This window comes from Lytechinus variegatus, chromosome 18 (genome assembly GCF_018143015.1).
Source record: "Lytechinus variegatus isolate NC3 chromosome 18, Lvar_3.0, whole genome shotgun sequence".
Classification (NCBI taxonomy): domain Eukaryota; kingdom Metazoa; phylum Echinodermata; class Echinoidea; order Temnopleuroida; family Toxopneustidae; genus Lytechinus; species Lytechinus variegatus.
Window position 1 is genome coordinate 4,647,044 of NC_054757.1, and position 21,384 is coordinate 4,668,427.

Genomic DNA, 21,384 nt, shown 5'->3' on the forward strand with positions numbered 1-21,384 from the left:
AGCTAGCTAGCTCTCTCCATACGAAATTACCATTTACGCACGCGCGCGACCTTGAGGGCATGAGAAGCGGGCGTGCGAGCTACACTTGTTGAAGTGATAGCTGGCGAACAGCGCGTACGACGTCACGATCATATTGCCAAATACAGGCAATACGAAAAGAACTTACATCACAGAGCCCTCATTCGCTTGAACACAACATGTGATTTGCTGTAGTAACTATACCTGCGCAATGTAACAAGAAAAGTGATTCATCTCTACGAAAGAAATTTCACCGTGACAGCATTGACGAGAATATCGGATTTCTCGTATTCTTAGAAAAAGAGGTTAATTTGATTTTAAGACCAACTTCACCCGTAAAACAATTTGAATTGAGAGGAGACATAAAAAAACAGGCATTATAATATATTATCTCATCAAAATCAGATAGCCCGGTAAAATAATATAGGTCTAATTTAATTGCTTTAAATATCATTCTTTTGAAATAAGTCCAGATGGGTGTCAGTGAAAATTGTATTATTCTCTTGAACAACAAACTAAACAAAAACAATTAACAAAATCACCACAATTCTACCCACTGCACAGGAATGGGCCGGGGGCTGTATTCCCCCTCAAAAGAAAGAAAAAAGCTCAACAACCGAGGGGGGAGAAGGACATTTTCTGATTTTCACAAATTTCCGTGTTGTTTTTTTTTATCCCGCTTTTCTTTTGCCTGCTTGTACTTCCAAAACCCCACACCATGTTTTGCAGTTTTATACTATCTTCCTTTGTTGTAATGTTGTTTTATTAATTTCATTAAGGGGGCCCTATTTTACAAGCTCTACTTTGGCTTTGGGGGTCCAAATAATCTTTATGTTGTATTCTTTTTGGCAATGAACATGTCATATTAATATTTGCAATACATCACCCGATGGTTTGAATGAAATTAAAAAAAAAATACTCATCACTCACTCACTGCATCGTGATCTATTGCTGAGAAATCCGAGATGGTATAGGGTTATAAAGGGATGGTCCGGGCTGAAAGTATATATAGCTTAATAAATAGAGTAGAATTCACTCAGCAAAATGCCAAAAATTTCATTAAAATCAGATGACAAATAACAAAGTTATTGAATTCTATAGTTTAGCAATATTTTGTGAAAACAGTCGTCATGAATATTCATTTGGTGGGCTGATGATGTCACATCCCCACTTGTTCTTTTGTATTTTATTATATGAAATTAGGTTTATTCATTTTTTCCTCCAAGAACTAGAAATTGGATTGACAACTGATTTAGTGCATTAAATATTTATTGCTGCAACTTATTTCATAAGGGAGACATATTATTCAGACAAGTATGAAATAATGATAAAATATGATTTTATGTATAATAGCATAAGAAAACAGAAAGTGGGGATGTGACATCATCAGCCCCCCTAATGAATATTCATGACGACTGTTTTCACAAAATATTGCTAAACTTTAAACTTCAATAACTTTATTACTTGTTATCCAACTTTTATGAAATTTTCGGCATTTCGCTCAGTGAATTCTATTCTATGTGTTAAGATATATTTTCAGCCCGGACCATCCCTTGATGTAAATTTCAGATATAAGTTTTAAGAGACCAAGGAATCTAGTGAGAATTCCCCAAATATCTGTATAAACAGAATTCCTTTATTCTGTAACCATATAACCCCACCCTCAATCATACCCACGTGCCTCTGTCAGTGGTGGATCCAGGGGAGCTAGGTGGGGGCTGGGGGGGGGGGGGCAATCACCCTTGGAGGAGATGTAAATAAATATGTATATATTTTTCTTTTTTTTTCTTCCAAGATTTTGCATTATCACTTTTACTATGTAATGCTTGTTATATTAATTTTTTCCTTATGTTTCTTTGATTTGATCATGGGGATCGCTTTATGTCAGGATTTTACATCAATAAACTTCTGAATTTTGTAAATATTTTCGAAAAAGTGTAGCAATTTTCTAGATCCCATCTCTTCTCCAGCTAGCATCAGGAGAGGGTTGAATCCAAATTAATTTCGCCTAATTTTTTTTTTACTATGTAATGCTTATTTTATTTGTTTCTTTGTTTTGAAGAGGATCCTTTAATGTCAGGATTTTACATCAACAAACTTTTGAATTTTGTAAATATTTTTGAAAAAGTGTATCAATTTTCTAGGTTCCATCTCTACCCTAACTAGCATCAGGGGGGGGGGGCGATGAGGGTGTAATTGGAGAGATTACTTTATTTCTTTTTGCTTGCTGGACATTTTCATGGGGGAAATCCTCCCCAAAAAGGTGAAGATCTTTTTCTTTTGCTCGTCAATCACAGAAATTTGGAAGAAATAACAAGCCCGACTCTTGGTTAATCCTGGATCCACTGTTGGACTCTGCCCCGTTACTCTTGTACACACACACTTCGGGTAATTCAAGGGTTCATGCATCAGCCTGTATGCCCAACCTAGCGCCAACACTGATTAAGGGTTTACCAATCTGATGCCACTCAAGGATAAGCATCCAAGCTTACTCCAGCCTCATCAAATTCGGTGCCGTCTCTGCACGGGGCAAAACTAAATCCAACACCAACAGCTGAATCAAAATCACCCTTGGATGAATTGAAGTTTGGTATTTACAGTTAGGTGTTAGGACACAAACTTTGGTGTCAACACAACACCAGTCTTAAAGGAAACAAGTGGAATGCCTCTGGCCGTCTCACCTGCATCACGCGGTTCAATATAGCAGCAGTGCTGACTTTGAATACTACTCTAACTCGCACAAGATGTTCAGTGATACATGGTTACTCGTATGTCCACTTTTTATGAACTAGACCAATAAACTTACAGAGATATGATGGTTATTCAACAAAAAACCCCAACATGGCCAAAGTTCATTGATCTTACATGACCTTTGACCTTGATCATGTGACCTGAAACTCGAACAGGATGTTCAGTGATACTTGATTACTCTTATGTACAAGTTTCATGAATCAGATCCATAAACTTTCAAAGTTATGATGGTAATTCAACAGATACACCCAATTTGGCCAAAGTTCATTGACCTTTGACCTTGGTCATGTGACCTGAAGCGCGCACAGGATGTTCAGTGATACTTGATTACTCTAATGTCCAAGTTTAATGAACTAGACCAATAAACTTTCAAAGTTAAGATGGTAATTCAACAGACACCCCTGATTCGGCCAAAGTTCATTGACCCTCAATGACCTTTGACCTTAATCATGAGACCTGAAACTTGCACAAAATTTTCAATGATGCTTGATTACTATTATGTCCAAGTTTCATGAATCAGATCCATAAACTTTCAAAGTTATGATGGGAATTCAACAGATATCCCCAATTCGGCCAAAGTTCATTGACCCTAAATGACCTTTGACCTTGGTCATGTGACGTGAAACTCATGCAGGATGTTCAGTGATACTTGATTAACCTTATGTCCAAGTTTCATGAACTAGGTCCATATATTTTCTAAGTTATGATGACATTTCAAAAACTTAACCTCAGGTTAAGATTTCGATGTTGATTCCTCCAACATGGTCTAAGTTCATTGACCCTAAATGACCTTTGACCTTGGTCATGTGACATGAAACTCTAAAAGGATGTTCAGTAATACTTGATTAACCTTATGGCCAAGTTTTATTAACTAGGTCCATAAACTTTCTAAGTTATGACGTCATTTCAAAAACTGAACCTCAGGTTAAGATTTGATGTTGACGCCGCCGCCGTCGGAAAAGCGGCGCCTATAGTCTCACTTTGCTTCGCAGGTGAGACAAAAACTGTTCCTAAATTTGAAGAAATCTCACTAAAGTTGTTATAATGCTGTGATTTGGATGAAAATTTTTACTTCAGATCAGGTGTTGAAGCTTGGGAAGGCAATGTAAATTGTGCTCTTAACAATACCAGAATGTAGCCCATTTCTTACCACTCACAAAACACCAAACATCCAGATTATAATACCCCTATTCCCCCTCTCACTTGACTCTCATTCCTTCTAAATCATCCTGAAGACCGCTGCACACTATCCAATTGTGACCTATTTTTGTTTCCTTTCTCACAAAGCACATTTTACATTAGATATGAAAGCGCAAAACAAGTAAAATCATAGTTCAGAATAGTGCTTGCAAAACTTCAATCTAAAATTTTCAAGCCCTTTTGTCAGAGTAATCAAGTCCAAATCAGCTTCAAATTGAAGCCAGTGACAAGGTCACTGTACCAAGATTTCCCATGCCTGGAAATTGGACAGCAATACCACTATTCAGAACTTTCAATCATAAGATTTTACTGGTTTGGGATGCTTCCTATCAAATGCATGCTATTATTATTTCATTTCCAAAAAGATTGCAAACGGATCAATGTAGAGTGTACACTGGATCTGTGGGTCACTAGTGTATACCAATCTACATCAAACACACATTAATGTTCAACGAAGGCAAATATTCTTTTATATACAGAATACAAATTTACATTTTATTGGATTGAGAATGCACACTGGTGATAACTGGTTTACGACTGGCATTGAATAAAATGGTATGAAACTGAAATACAAAGTAAAAGCAGGCTTGGTCTGAAAACAATCAGTCTATTTAACTTTGAAATGAAGGTATACTAAGACTTCATCTGGCTTCATAAGATCACTCACGAGTCCCTAAACCTCAAAATGTCAACAAATGCTGGAAATAAATCCCTGGAAAGACATATTTCCATGTTTAGACCAGCTGCTAAGCTCCTCTACACACACAATGTCAAGTTGCATTTGGCTAGCAGGTTGCGAGATTGTTTTTATGATTTTATAGAGGTCCAGAGTCCAATAAATCATTGGATATAAATTGGACAACTAAATATCTTTCGTGTTTAAATATGCAGATGATCAACATTGAATTGGTGATGAACCAGTATAATCTCTATCACTAATCTCTGTTAAGGGATACAAGCTTGCAATCAATCAATAACCAATGACAACAGATACCAGGGGGCAGTTTCACAAGACGTAACAACTAATGCAACTTTGTCATAATAGCAACAACCACCATGGCAACAGGGCTCAGCAGCCAATCACAATCAAGGTTTCCATGGTTGTTGCAAAAAATGGCAATAGTTGCAAGTTTTTATGAAACAAGCCCTGATAACCAATATCAAAAAGGAAACTTTGCCACTATGGTAATGAAAAACGGAATCCCCAATAAATATGGTATCTATGGCTTACATTCACACATCAAAATTGATAATGTATTAGGGTTCACTTTAGCCCTTACATGTTCTTTCTATGCAAGCAAGTGAATAGGTAATATCCCGTTTGTTTGACAGATGTATACAAATTGTACACAAGCTACATCACAAGCACCAGCACATCTGGGTTCCGTAACACAAAGGTTTGCGATGGATTGCAAATAAGAACCGTACTGATTGGTCCCTGGTCAGTATTTTAAACCTAATGCGTGTGTAACATCGATATTGATTGGTCAGTTCATTTAGCGATTGATCGCTAATCTTTGTGTTACGGAGCCCTGGTGTGCGAGCCAAGTGCCATAAATGATTACGGTTGTAACACTTCCTTTACGAGTTATTTCATGTATCAAAATGTCAACTGTGGCATCTAAATTCATATGGACATTGAATTGTGACATCTCAGTTCTTACAAAATGTCATCCCATCATATAGGGCGAGTAAATCTTCATTTAACTCTCTTGCCATACCAGGAACACTTTACAGCAAAGTGCATTTTCAAGCCAAATATCTTCTACCCATGTAGAATAATACACACAAATTATATGATTTATTTACAAACATACATCATATTAAAGTCTAAAGAACATCACCCAAAGATTTCTTAGGATATAAATACTTGCAGAATTCTTGATCTAAATTGTATAACCCTTCAGGGGACTTATTCATTGATTTCTGACATTTTACCTCTATCTTCAGAACAAAGGTTAGATGGAGTCAATGTAGTACGTAAGTGGAACTGATGGGAAAGAGACTGAAGCTTCTGGTCTTATGCAAACCCATCGTAACACCTATAAATAGTCAAAATGCATTAAAACCTTAACATTTGACAAGAATATACATATTTGATATAATTGTCTTGGGCCATAATGGACATTTTTGAAGATCAAGGGATTGCCAGTCTCAACCATGTATTTTATTACATGTTAATGCATATCAAAATGCCTATTCTAAGCAAAAATTTTATACTGTGAACATAACCTTAGAAATCCCTCACAGGCATAGAACAGACTCAAAAAGCTCCCCCCCCCAGGTATAATTGATGATTAAAAAAGTTCCAATAAATAAGCAAACCTTCCTGAATCACACAAAATTGAGATTAACCATACAAACTTTAATACATGTGAAAGTTGACCAATGAAAAGTTATCAATTTAATGTGAATACAGGTGTACAAGAGTGAACTGCCCGTTATTTCCTGTTCAATAACATTGACAGAAAAATTCTTAATGTACCTACAGAAAGTATCAATAAAACAGTGGTCACAAAGTTATGTAAAAATAACTTGGGTGGCTCAGATAGTACGAGACTGAAAAGAGTTCATCTAGTTCAAGCCTAAAGATGGTAACCCCTAAAAGTGGACCGGGGCTTGATATGCAGACAATTCATACCCCTTTTTCTGTGAATTCCTAGTGGGAATTCTACTCTCTTCCGTACACGTTGTTCGAGTAATCCCAGAGACTGTTCGAATCTGCAGGGAAATGTTCTTTAGACCGAGGCTGGCTAGCAGCGCTGTACCAGATATCCTGGAGATTGCCTTTGAAATGATTTAATCCTCTTCGATCTTTGGCGCAAGGTAGTACTTGAGTGAACCGTGGTCTCCAATGTCATAGGATACAACTGTTAAGGAGAGAAAAATGGGTATCATTCAGGTAACTACATGTATACCAAGGTCAAATCTTTGGGACTATGAGAGAAAATTAAATTCATGGGTAAATTACACATTTTACATAATCTGAGCCCCATAACACAAATGTAGCAATCAATCGTTAATTTGAAAGAGCAATTCTGATTGGTTCCTAGTCAGTCTACAGAGCAAAATGCGCATGCAACGATGACCTTGATAGGCCATTTCAAACCTTGGCGTTACAGGTCCATTTTCTAAAAATTGGACTTGATCGAGTATGTTTAGGTAAATTCTGGAGTATTTATCTTGCAACTTTGCCTGCTTTCAAAGGCATCACTTAAGGTAGTGCCAACAGGGGGATTTTTTATTTATTCCAATTAAGTTGTCATTTAGAACAAATTTTACAAATAATATAAGTCTACTCGAGACCAATTTCAGTAGCTTCCAACTGAGCAATAAGCTTTATGAAAGGGGGGGGGGTGGGGAGAATGGTCTGTAAAGTGATATTCTGCTGATTAAAACTATCTGCTACTTGGTCTAGAAGCACCATAAAATTGCTATCTGTGGCCCATAACACAAAGGTTAACAATTAACTCATTGAGTGCTTCGTGCATGCTATGTATCCTACTATAACATGCCACACTCGTGCTCGCACGCCTACTATTGATTGCTTTGTGCTTGCATTGTTTCCTACCCTTGCCTGCTTCGTGCATGACTGCGCATTCGGAAATACAATCATTGTTACGCCATTTTGCATTGTATTGCACGTCGCATGCACGCCATAATTAGCACTTGTGTGCAGTGCGAACTCTGCTTTTTGACAGATCAACTTACTCACGCGGTTTACATTCGACTTTTTCGAGTATTTCTACATTTTTTACAAGATATGGCTCCGCCTCTGAGAGGGAAGAGACCTAGGTTTTTTGATCCATACATAACACTCCACTAAATGGAACTACTTGATACAACTCATATTTTAGCGGTAAAGATAATAACCAATCTATATAATGAGGACACCATTATAAGGGGTATGAAATTTCCTACAACTTTACTACACAATATTTTGTGGATAAACTAATCGTTAGAGAGTTATAAGCAATTGTAATCATGACTATTGAAAGGAGTGAATACGACTCGCGATCCCAAAATCAATGTGGCACAGGGGGGTTTTGTGGCTGGCACAGGGGATTAGCATCGGATTAGCACTGTGGCATTGGGTTAGTAGTGTGCGTGGCATGTTAAGAGTTAATTGCTTATTTGAAAGAACAGTTCTGACTGGTCCCTCAACAGTTTAATCAGCAACATGCGCATGCAACAATGATCTTGATAGGCCATTTTATTTAGTAATTAATCGCTATCCTTTGTGTTACCCGACCCAGGTCTTGTCCCAATTGGTCTAATCTTAGATTTTCTCCAACTAATTCCATCTACCGAGTGTTGGTTTTAGCCCATTAGCCATTATGTCTATATGTATTTCATCTCATATCTGCTTGTCCTTAGACCACAAAGCCTATATGATCAGACAAACTGCTTATGAACCAAACTTTCATTTAAAAAATAAGTAAACCATCAGATGAAATAATATGTACACCAAGTAATGCAGAGATGCCAACTTTTGGAAATCAGAATTAGGGAGGATTTGCAACCGACATCAAATTATGTGCGCGTAGCGCACATCTCGAGCGCGGAGCGCTCGACCCTTGCGGCCGGGGTCCAGGGCCCGCCTTAGGGCCCTGGAAGCTCTGGGTTTCTAGATGCTCTCTGGTGCAATCTGACCCTTATTTTGGAGCATTTCACGTTTTTAAAAAATCATTGTTCCCAATTTTTTAACATAAAAAATATCAAATATGCATTTTTACATGTAAAAAAATGAGGGGACAATCAGTGACAATAGAAGAAAAGCACCCATTCAACAATAATAATGAGGAATTATCAGATATACATGTAGGCAGGTTATGTTCCACTATAAATCCAGTAAAGAAAAGCTCAGCGCGGGTAACGTCTACCTGTAAAGATCTTGTCTTCGCAATGTCCGTATGCCGTTTGCTCCCAAAGTGCTTCCGAATAGCATCACGACCTCCGTGCTCAACTGAAATGTCCACGCTGCAAATTGTGCAAAATGCATGGTAAATTCCTCTTTCCGACTTCCGAATACACGGATACTAGAGACTGTATTCAGTCTTATACTTCTGAGACCATTTCTTGGTCTTCTTTTGTTGATTTTCCGCCATTTCGTGTCAATATCAACCCATCAACACGCCGAAATCACACACTGATATTCCACCGCACGACTCGACAAATCCAGCGGCCACGAGCGCACACGGCTCACGAAGCTAGCCGGGCCTACCGGCCTGGTGCACAGTGGATTCCCGTTGGGCATATCACATGCACCAGCTTTTCGCTGCTCCTTATTTGTCTGCCTTTCACACAGAATTTAGTAGCAGCGAACGTAATGGAGTTAACATTACGAAAATTTGTGTTTAAAAATGGATCTCATCTGACACCCCAATTTCAAATTCCAAGCTACTTTCACTCGCCCCCCCCATCCCCAATATCAACAAGGAATGTTTATCCTTAAGTAAACAACCACGCACTCTCCCAGATAATCCACCTTCCCCAAGAAGTGACCATCATAAGGCCTGGCAGAGAGAGAGAGAAGAGAGAGAGAGGGTGATTTTTTAAAACTTATTGTTATTTCGGCAATTGTGGGTCATTTTGCATCGTTCAAAATTTCATGTAGATCTTCATCTAAATTCCGGATTGTTTTAAGATATGCTAATGTCCTAAAACAAATAGAATACAAATTCATTCTTTCAAGATTAATGTCAGCCAGGAAGCTCTGAAGAGTTTGTTTATACTATTACGTAACAAGGACAACTGCAATCCCACTCCATGCTGTTCATCAGCCTGTTGTGGTGGCAGGCATCGGTGTTATCGGCTCTTATCAGCAGCAGCAGTCACCCCACCCCAGTTTAAACGCGAGAAATGCAACTTTCCCCAAAAACTGAAATTGGGGTGTCAATACCCCACTTGAGATCCCATTGACTAACACGCAAGGCATTAGCAGTCAGATGAACCCCACCCCAGTTTAAACGAGAGCTCTCCCAAAATCTGAAATTGGGGTTTCAAATACCCCACCTGATCTCCCATTGACACAACACGCAAGGCAATGGAGTTCCTGTGTTATAAGCTGGTGGGGTATTTTTTAAACACAGGATTCGTGTAATGATACATGCTAAAGTTAGCAGACGATACATGTACTTCCAATCCAATTTGATCAATGCAAAAAAAATCGTAATTTCGGGAGGATAAGGATGGTAATCGTAAGGGCGGGAGTTGGGATGAATTTTCGGGAGCCTCCCGATGAAATCGGGAGGGTTGGCATCTCTGAGTAATGGTTGAACCATGTGGTAATTAGAACAAAGACCCTGTTCTCATTACCACCCTAAAACTAGTTTAGTGGAAACTAGTTTAACATGTAATGAGAATGGGAAAAGTGGTCTTGGAAGCGATCTTCCAAACCACTTTGGAAAACCACCTCACAATGTAGTTTTAAAGATTGCTGATCAAATGGTAATGCTAGCAAAGCGATCTTCCAAACTGGTTTCCGAACCGATTCCCAGTAAACTAGTTTAAGAAAGCATATCGAGAATGGTGTCAAACTGATAGTAGACCAAGCAGGTTTAGCTGTGGTGTAATAAGAAAATCTGAGAATTGGACCATCTGCACGTAGACCAAGAGGATTCAACCAACTAGAATTTGTGACTCACCTAGTGGATTTTCGGGACAGAGCTGAAGTGTGACTGTGTCCGAGAGTGATGTGGCTCTTGTGAAGAAATTGAGGTACCTGCTGGCAAAGGAAAGACTGCAACCTTCGTCCTTCTCCATCTCCACGGATACCTGTCAAGGGATACAATGAATAGATCATCAAATTGGCAAACTGAAAGTGTATTTTTATCAAGCTTTCTTACAGCAGGGCTCGTATTATTAAAGATATCAGAGGGGCAAGGCCATTAAGGAAAGGGGAGGAGGTGCTCACTTAAACGGCCATCCAAGGGCCAAGGTCATTAAAATAAGGCATCAATAGTAAAATGTACTTCTCGATGGGAAATTTGCACTGGATTACCAGAAGGCACCAACGCCATAGGCAAAAAGTGCATTGAAGGTCATGATATTGACTCTGCAAATATGATACTGGAAAAGTAATTGCAAGTCGTTTTTTTTTCATTTTTCCCCTCTGGGTTGACTGCTTTCTTTGATTTCTCTAATAAGTGGTTGGTTGGTCACATTCTTATGTATTTTTTTTGTAGCAGGCACAATTAATCTCCTGAAGCAGGTCTCTGAGAAACCATCAAGGTATGATACAGCAACCACCTATGCGGTACACATATTAAAAATAGATTTTGGATGGGAGAAGTCGAGGGGTATGACATGCCAATCCTTTTGATTTCATTGACTTTCGAAATCAATGTTCAATATATGTATAAAGAATTTGACATGTAGAATATAAAATTTATGACTTTTTCTTTTAAAGTGTTCAAATTCTGACGTTCTTGTATTGGAATGATGGATTTGGATTAATCAAAATCATGGAAGATTTGTCACCATAATGAATGTAATTACCTTCTCGTCATCATCTACGTTTCCACTCTCCTTGAGAGCGATCTTGGCAGATCCGATCTCGCCAGTCCCCGAGAACTCGACGCATGCCTTCTTGACTGCGATAACGATGGTGTCTCCAAACTGACTCAGATCGCGGCAAATCCTTTGGAACTCTCCTGATGGGACTTTGACTGTGGCAGTGTATTCTGTGTCCTGTAAAGAACAAGTCAAGAAAATGCATTGAACAAAACAAAGGTACACCTCGATGGACTACTGGAAAAAGGAGTTTCCTCAGGGGGGGGGGGGATTGGTTGTTGCCCTCATAAGCCCCCAAGTTGGAAAGTGGGTCGGTAGGTCTTCTTTCTTTTAATGGATTTATACAGTCAAACATGTCAAAAGTGCTTTTTAAAGACGATGAATAAACATTTTAGCGAATTCTTTCTTCAAATCTGATATTTTGTCTAAAAACATTGCATTTTAATAATTTGGATCTGCTGGGAAAAAAAGCAAACCTGTTGGCATTTTAGGGTCAGTCAGGTGAGGGCAATATCACACTTTTTTTTAGACCTCATCCTCCCTCCCTCTAGTCGGGGTGCTATAGGACATATTTGGGTATTTGACAATAATCAGAGCAAAAATAATTAGGGTTACTGTCATCTTCATGATTTTCAAAATTTACATGTGTAATTCCTGTTCTATTTCACTCTTCTTCACCTTATGCTAGCATACACAAGGGCTGCACCACCACATGATATTGCACATTAATTATGTAGTGAAATTGGGCATTTGTTATCAAAGAGAATAATGTACAAATTAAAAAAACAGTGAAAATCATACATCAATGAGCAATTATTATCTCCTAGAAATTCTGATCAAGAGTTCTCATGTCCAAGGAAATGATATTAAAAAGATTCAAAGTCCTCTCGATGTGCATAGAGATGTTCTAAACGCTACCATGATCCTATTATCGAAAACAAGTTCAAATGATTTCTAATGTTATTCTCCAGCACCAATTCCTTTAATAAGCTTGTTTCATATCCATTCATTCATTTTGAACAACTTACTGGAATGCCTAGTGTTTCAGCATCAATCTCCATGAGTTTGATTACGAAATCTGATACTTTATCGTCATTGGCAGACTGGAACACAAGGTTCACTTCATCAGGTTCATCGTCGGCTTTAATTGTGATGATGTCATCATTAGCAGCACACTTTAAAATCTTTGAGAATCTGAAAGAAAAAAAAGAGAGGCAAAATTACAATGGCCATCAGATTATAGCTCTAATAATCATTTCCCCAAAACATGGTACATGTATTACAAAGCAATGCCAATCTTATTTCTAAAAAAAGAACAAAATATAATTAACCATAACCAACAGAACTGGCATTTTTTGACATCTTGAATTTATCCAATTTATTTCTGTTAGTATTTGATTTGAATATTAGACATGTCAATGCCCATATCATACCACATGTGGAAAATCTCAGACTGACTTCTTATTCATGTAGACAACTGCAGATTTTAAATCTCATTCAATACAGCAATACAGGAAAATGTACATGTATTATCTCAGTTTTCCATACAAAAATATGAAATTATAGAAAGTAAACTTTGGAAAATTGCATACAGGGCAAATATCCTACTTTTCCCTCAAAACAATGTGGAACAAAGTGTAATTTCTCCATGAATATGTGATATTACAAATGTAGCATCCTCCTACAGTGATGAAATAGATGCTTCACTCTCTAATCTGCCCTGCATTGGGAGGTGGCATTTAAACTCAAGATAGATGTACATGTAAAGGTAAATGTATTTTTGAAATAAGAAACATTTTAAAGGGTGTAGATCTAAACCAACTATTTTACTCCAATAATTATTTTTGAAAGAAACATTTTAAACTTACACTGCATGACCGAGTCCTAATGTAACATTGCGATCACATCTAAATTGGTCAAAGAGATCTTTCTTAAGGGTAAGGGCGGTCAATGCTACGTGACTCGAGTCCATTCCTTGCATGCTGATGCCTGTAAGATCAAGAAATTAGATGAAAGGCACAGATTAAAATAAAGTTACATCAAGGTACGTAAATAAATGATTGCGCGAGATCTAGATAAGAGTCTATCTGCTATTTTTTGCTTATGAAGTTGTGGTGTCTCAAAGAACTCTAGCATTTTTTGAAGTCAGATTTTAATACTCAGTCATTTTATCAAACCAAACAGAAAAATAATATTTTTACAGGTTTAAAGGTCAAGTCCACTTCAGAAAAATGTTGATATGAATCAATAGAGAAAAATCAGACAAGCATAATGCTGAAAATTTCTTCAAAATCGGATGTAAAATAAGTTATGACATTTTAAAGTTTCGCTTATTTTTCACAAAATAGTTGTGGTCGCATGTCATAAGGTGGTCCAATTTCGCGAACAGGGTAAAAATGGTCAAAAATTTTATTTTTTGATATGTTATAGCTATTACCATTCTATAAATAATGAAAAAGTTTTAAGTCTCGACTATCTTTATTTCTCCTTAAAATGACTAATTAACAGCTAATTATTACATAGACATCAATGTAAATGTGAATTTTGAAATGTGTTTTTCTCAAATTGGACCTGCTGCACATAAAATGGTGTCAAAAGTTAATGCAACATTGGATCACCCTAGTAAATTGCAGTTATAATCTTGAAACATCAATAATTAAATCTGTACAAAAAATCTAATAATTATCTATTATTGTATGCATATTAATTATACTAATTAATTAACAGTATTTAATTTCACATTTTTGCCCCTAAAATACCTGTCACTGTATTTATATGCTTGGCAAAATGACAACATCATGGGTAGAAATGTTTGTTGCAATGAGACACAACATTTGTGCTAAAAATTGAGATTAAAAATTAGATAATTAACCAAATCTCTCCGGTTTACTAATTGATTAGGTTGCAGATCAGAGCTGACATACACATGTATTCAATTGCTGCATATTTTCAAAATTGTCAAATTTTTATGACATTTAGTTGTTCCCTGCTTTAAAACAACCAAAACTATGAGGATAACAGTCATATTGCATATTATATTAAGTTGTTAATTACATGTAGGTTTAATTAATATTTTATCATTTACCACATCCACCGGCTCCACCACCCCTGTTACTTCAAACTTAATGTGCTATAGTTTTTGTTCCTGATATTGTATTGATCTAATTCATAGTAATATATTTAGCCTATAGTTTTAGCTTCAAAATGAGATATTACTCAATAAATTTGGTCAAGATGCTGTGATGTAGCAACAATTTATCCATGGCACAGTGTGGAAAATTGTTCATACGCCACCCTTTTTGCATACCCAACTTATGAAATGCGACCATATATGAACTAATCAGTTACATGCAAACAACTGAGAGAGTTGATGTCACTCACTATTTCTTTTGCTTTTTATTGTTTGAATTATACAATATTTCAATTTTTACAGATTTGAAAATAAGGACAAACTTGACCATACCATAAAATGTTAAACAATGGTAATTCCACATATTAAGGAAGAATTAAAATTTTGTTTCAAAGGACAATGTGGAGAAAATTAGAATATTTCATATAATAAAACACAAAAGAAATAGTGAGTGATGTCATCAGTTCCCTCATTTGCATAATACCAAATGGGATGTGCTAAAAACTGTTTTGTGAATCAAAGCGAAAGTTTAAAATGTCATAACTTTCTTGTTTTAAATCCAATTTTGGTGAAATTTTCAGTGTTATGCTTGTTGGATTTTCACTTTTTATTCAAATCAAGTTTTTGTTTGGGTGGACTTTTCCTTTAATTTAGATCTAGATCAAGATCTAACGTACACCTGCACTTTTCTGCTGGTGGGGAATGGTTTTCAAGATTACAAAGTTATATTTCCTAACTCCTCCTGCAGTGTCCTGGCCATTTTTACCCTCCACTTACCACTTTCGTTTCACACATGTCATTATGAAAGTTTGTTTCCCTTTTTTACACAGAGCTAAAAATTTCACCTTTTTCATTGCATGCGCATTCACACAGCCAAAAATGGTCATGGTTATGAGGGAAAAATCAAAGTTCGATGAATTTCCGACATATGATCCCATCATCCAAATTTAATGATTTTGGTACCAAATTAAAGGGAATAAAATGCTCATACATGTAATATTCTACTTAGTTTACATTTATTTGGTGACTGCCATAATTTTGATGTGGCATTAAAAAAGGAAGTTCAAAGTCTTGTATCTTGTACCATATTTTTGTAAAATAGCTAATTTTTGTAGTATTGTCAATGGCAAATCCAGTGGAAATGGTCATTTTGCACCTTTCCTTTAGGATCAAGTAGTAGCCCACAGCAAAACTGCATGCAAGATATCTGCACTCTGCGTGGATTTCAGCTGTGTGTTGGTTGTGACAAAGTCTACGGAGATTAGTAATGGGAGCATTTGGCTGAATTTCATTTGAAAGTCATTTGATTATTACTAAAAAAACGATTAATGGATTACTATGAAATTTGGTAGATTTTTATGTTGCACTATTTTCATCAAGATCTGAAAAAAAAATCAGTTAGGGGCCTAAATGTTAATAATCAGTAGAGGCGCACGGCCAATATTGGAGACTGTCTCCCATGAGAGAGATTATCTCCAAAATCAGAGACTTTTATAAAGAAATTGGGTATCCAATTTCAGAGACAGTCTCTAGTTTGGGAGACCAATTTTCTATGTTTACCTTTGCTTAAAAAGGATTACCTTGGCAGCAAATAAAAATGTGATAAGCAGATTCCTCATGAAATATTACCCCTTTTCACCGTCTACTTTAAAAATTCACCATCTACTTTTGTTTTTATAAGGATTTTTGTTGTCATCCACACACAAAACAAATGGGCTTCTGACGTCGGTGGGACAAAATTTTGGGTGGAAAAAAAATCATACTTTTGTTTGTGTTGTTTCTCTTGTAAAGCAAGTTTCCAATATGGGAGATTGTCTCCCTTATTGGAGAGAGTCTCCCATATTGGCCGTGCGCCTCTACTGTTTGGGCTGTGCCTCTGGCTTTTCACACAGGGACTTATTCACCTCTCTATATCCCATGGCATGAGCAAGACTCAGTCATACTCATACAGGTATTCTGTTTTTCTGGATCTTTTCTTTCCTTCGTTTCTTAGATTCTTCTCCATGCCACTTTTTCGCACACTCATCTTGTTGACAACGCTTCTCTTGTTTAAAAAAAATCTCATGATCTTCACTGGCACTGTGACCATGGTGACTGGTTTTGCCTTCAACAATACTATAGGGCGATTCCACACTAGAACTTCAAAAATATCATAAATTTCAACATGCTTTCAATAAGTCATAAGTAGTGTAATATTTTACTATGATACCTAAATTTTATGAAAATTATGAGTTTTAACCAAAAGTGAAGACAGATATAGTTTTTTGGGGGGAGAACAATGGAATTTTAAATTTTCAATAATTTTGCTCATTGAATAGTCAAGTACAAATTCCACCTGAAACAATTATTTGCAAAGCAGGAGAAGATTGAAAATATTGCAGGTCAATAGAATAATATATCATTGATGGTTCCAAATAATATCTATAACATTTTCATGATCCATAATAGGGGCAGCCCTGATTTTTCTGAACCTATTTTTGGCAATGTCCCGTACGACACATGACAATGCAAAAGTTTTTCCTACAATTTTATTTTTGATGATGCAATTTCATAAAATGAGTTTCTCTTTGTTTGACCCATGGGTGATCGATTTATCCCATAAGGATCTAATTACCGCCCTTCATTTTTCAATTATTGTCCTATTAAAAAATGTCCCGTACGACACACAATATAATAATGCATTTAATTGCAGGATTTCGATTCAGAAACCATAAATAGTAGGCATATTTAAATTCATTTAATTGATTTAACATAAAGTGAACTGAAAAAGTACTTTGTTTATCTCCATAGAACATGAAATAGGTGATTCTAAACATTTTAATTGATTTCATGTAGGCTTATTCTTTTGTGAATCCCTTCAGCTAAACTGGTGATTTTCACTGATCAGAGCAGGTTCATTTCTTTTCATTGAGCATGAAAAGAAAACTTTTATAATTATTTCAACCTAGCCTGGAAGATGACTCCCTCTTGCATGCTAATGTGGAATTATTATAAGATGTAAAAAAAATACATATCAATCATCATGATCATCTATTTGGACTTCCCTTGATGATCACTATTTGTTTATATACAGTATTGAAACTCCTTACTTTTTTCAAGTTGTAAAAAAAATCTGGAAAATAAGACAAACCATATGGTTTCATGAAATGCAGATGGGTTTGAAAAAGCAGAACCGCATTTCTTTAGAAAAAAAAATTGTGACAAAAAAAAGCAAAAAAGTGACAGTTGTGACATGTAGATATACATTTTATATAAAAAATCATAACATCATCATTTTAGCCCCATAATTTATACAAAGTTTCATTCATTTATAGTTTAAATAGTGTTTGGAAATCATCAATTAGTTTCCTAAAATATAACTTCACGCAAACCTGAAGTTTTTCAGCTCGTAAAAATGCTGTGAACACTTGTACATTTCCCGTCATAACATATATTGCCCCCAAATGTATATATTGAGGTTACTTAACTGTATTGTCCTGAATGACTGCTTATTAAAGGATTATTCATAAATAAGCAAGAACTTAGGGGTAATGCTCCTTCTGATTGATAAAAAGTTCATGTTTATTTATTCAGGCTGCCAGTACAACACGCAAGTGCCTGTACAACACAAAAGTGTCCCGTACGACACACAAGTGTCCCGTACGACACAGAAGTGTCCTGTACGACACACAATTGTCCCGTACGACACATTATTTTGTTTATGATATATTGACAGAAATATTCACCTAATAGCGGTTTCTAACCTAATGAATGTCTTAGTTTGATGGGATTATCATTATCATCAGCCAAATAATGTGATTGAAGAAGTCAAAGTGACATAAAGTAAGAAAGTTTGGCTTCAATTTAGAGATGTCCCGTACGACACATTTTGAATGTCCCGTACGCCACAATGTTCTCGAAAATTATAATTTGCTTTATTTATTCATGAATGTTTATTTTGCTTTCTTTTATAAATGTGTTTGTTCTTGGGTAATTGAGTGTCAATTTGAGTTCAGTTTCTATGAAATTTATCTGCCCAACTCACAGACTTTTGAGTACAAACTTGAGGTTTCTAAAAAAGCCACTTTTTCTGCGTCCGTACGACACATTACTATTTTTAATCTGTATTATACAGGATGTGAATTCAAGTCATGTTAAGTCTTGGTTTTTCTTACACTCTGGTAGTAGTTGATGACCACCTATAGTTACTGGAATATTTTTTGTTTTTTCTTGTCAAAAACTGTCAAATGTTCTCTAAATGTCCCGTACGACACGTATGGAATCACCCTATAAAAGAACAAACATGACAAAGCTCAAAGGCAAAGCCATGCCCATGAAAATTGATTCAATGAAAATTATGATTGAAATTGGTCTAGCCAGGCCCTAGAATAGATCTAACTTAAGTCACTAGAGGCGCACGGCCAATATGGGAGACTCTCTCCAATAAGGGAGACAATCTCCCATATTGGAGACTTGCTTTGCAAAAGAACAAAAGAAACAACACCAACAAAAGTATGATTTTTTCCACCCAAACTTTTGTCCCACCGAGGTCAGAAGCCCATTTGTTTTGTGTGTGGATGACAACAAAAATCCTTATAAAAACAAAAGTAGACGGTGAATTTTTAAAGTAGACGGTGAAAAGGGGTAATATTTCATGAGGAATCTGCTTATCACATTTTTATTTGCCGCCAAGGTAATCCTTTTTAAGCAAATGTAAACAAAGAAAATTGGTCTCCAAAACTGGAGACTGTCTCTGAAATTGGATACCAAAATTCTTTATGAAAGTCTCTGATATTGGAGATAATCTCTCTCATGGGAGACAGTCTCCAATATTGGCCGTGCGCCTCTACTGTAAGTTGGATCTAATCAATTTCAATCATAATTTTTATCTAATCAACTTTTAATGAGCATGGCTTTGCCTTTGTCATGTTTGTTCTTTTGACTTTTCTTTCTTGACTAACGTAATAATATATTAAAGTTATACTTATAAAAGAGAAGATTTGAGTGTAATAACTCTCGCCTTGGGCTTGGTCTATGACAATGTCTAACTTCTTAAGTCTTATCTGTTCTGCATACGTGGTCTAATTTCCTTTAAAAAATGATCATAGCCTGTTAAGTTAACTAAGAAATATTAATAAGTTGGAAATAAAAAAGTCTTTAAACTAAAATTTAACTTGTTAATAAATAATGTCAATGAAATCAAGTTTGATTCTTGCCTTCTGATGAACACTCCCAGTTTCCTTGATTGATCAGCTCCCTGATTCCTTCCAGAGCTTTCTTCAGGATAGATCCTTGGAGAAGTTTTGCTTCAAACATGTTGAATACTGATGTGGTTTTTAAGAGCAAAATGCAAGGAAAATTCAACAATTTTACTCGTTTTTCAAACTAGGCAGGACGGGGACGATAGCACGACTGCACGGCTCAGTATTCTCTCACGAAATGAAGACAATTTGACAATGGTTCGCGCGGTAATGGTTCAAGTGGCGGGAGAATCTTTGATTGGCCAAGATCCGTGACCGGAACTGAAAATTGCCCTTTGAACCTAGTTATTTTGCCGTCGATTTGCTGATTCCCGAATAAATTCATGGATCGCATGTAAATGTCACTTATAGAAGCAGCGCAGCGAAATGTGTTATTTATTCTGTAAATTTTCAAGTTCGAACACGCGAGATAAAAACTAGTTCGTTGGTAAACAGTAGTAAGGACTAAGGTGACGTATGAGCTTAAAATTTTAAAAATACGTAATTCGTTTAATATTCTGCGAGGCCTCCTCTGGTGGCCAGAGATATGTGGTTGCTTGTTATCATGTTAATTTTCCCGATCGCGAATCGACTTTATTTGACTTCGAGTTTTCTTTTGAGTGATGCGCTGAGCTTTCTTGAAGACCGAGTCTGAGTGAGTGAGATACGGTAGCGTACGGTACGGTATGCGACGATCTGCGAAGCAAGCTGTGCTGAGCTGTGGCTGTGCTGCCTGTGGATGTGGCTGAGCAGTGAGCACTGCCTGCTGTCGAGCGCAGCCAGTAGCCTTGAGTTGAGGACTTCGTGATGATAATTTGATATTCTCAGATTGGAGGAACAAGTTCTTGAGTTTTCATATAACTAGATCTAGTTGCTTCAGCTTTGGTTTTGAGTCTTGATCGGTGCGAACTTGTAAATAAATGTGGCATAATCGTGATATAGTCCCCAAATCCCAAAGTGGGGATCATTAGAATCACACCTACCAGAACGCATGAAAATCACTTCCTTTCTCCAGAACACAGTCCCCAACTCTCGCACATCAATGTGGCGAAATGATAACACACACAAATGAAACACACAGTATATAAACACTAGGGTTCTCTCCCTATTATATACTCGTGATACAGTCCCCACTCAATGGGAAATCAAGTTCGATTTTCACGGCGGTGGGGACAGTTTAAACAGTATAGTATACTCGTGATCCAGTCCCCACGCTATGGGATACACAGTTCGCTTTGTACGCAGTGGGGACGGTTCCAACAGTATAGCTATACTCGTGATACCATCCCCACGCTATGGGATACACAGTTCGCTTTGTACGCAGTGGGGATAGCTCCAACAGTATGTATACTCGTGATACCGTCCCCCCACAACATCAAAGCGTGCTCGTTCAACAAGAGGATGGGGACAGTTTCCCGATGCAACGTGACAAGGATAAAACACATTTGGGTATGGTTGCGGAAGTTGGGGGGGGGGGGGGGGGTTCCAATGCAATGTGACAAGGAAAAAGCACCGGCCTTTGGGTAATACAGGAGCCGCGATCAAAGGGGG

At 36.9% G+C, this 21,384-nt stretch overlaps 1 protein-coding gene across 1 annotated transcript; it reads right to left on the reverse strand.

The window, feature by feature from the left end:
* Window positions 1-4,445: 4,445 nt before the first annotated feature.
* Window positions 4,446-20,046, reverse strand: LOC121431754 (proliferating cell nuclear antigen-like). Its single transcript, XM_041629449.1, has 6 exons — window positions 19,810-20,046; window positions 13,353-13,473; window positions 12,513-12,678; window positions 11,470-11,661; window positions 10,617-10,746; window positions 4,446-6,839 (listed from the first exon to the last, which is right to left on the reverse strand). Exons 1-6 carry the CDS (start codon window positions 19,907-19,909, stop codon window positions 6,769-6,771), a joined length of 780 nt encoding a protein of 259 aa, XP_041485383.1. The 5' UTR covers window positions 19,910-20,046; the 3' UTR covers window positions 4,446-6,768.
* Between the last annotated feature and the right edge of the window lie 1,338 nt (window positions 20,047-21,384).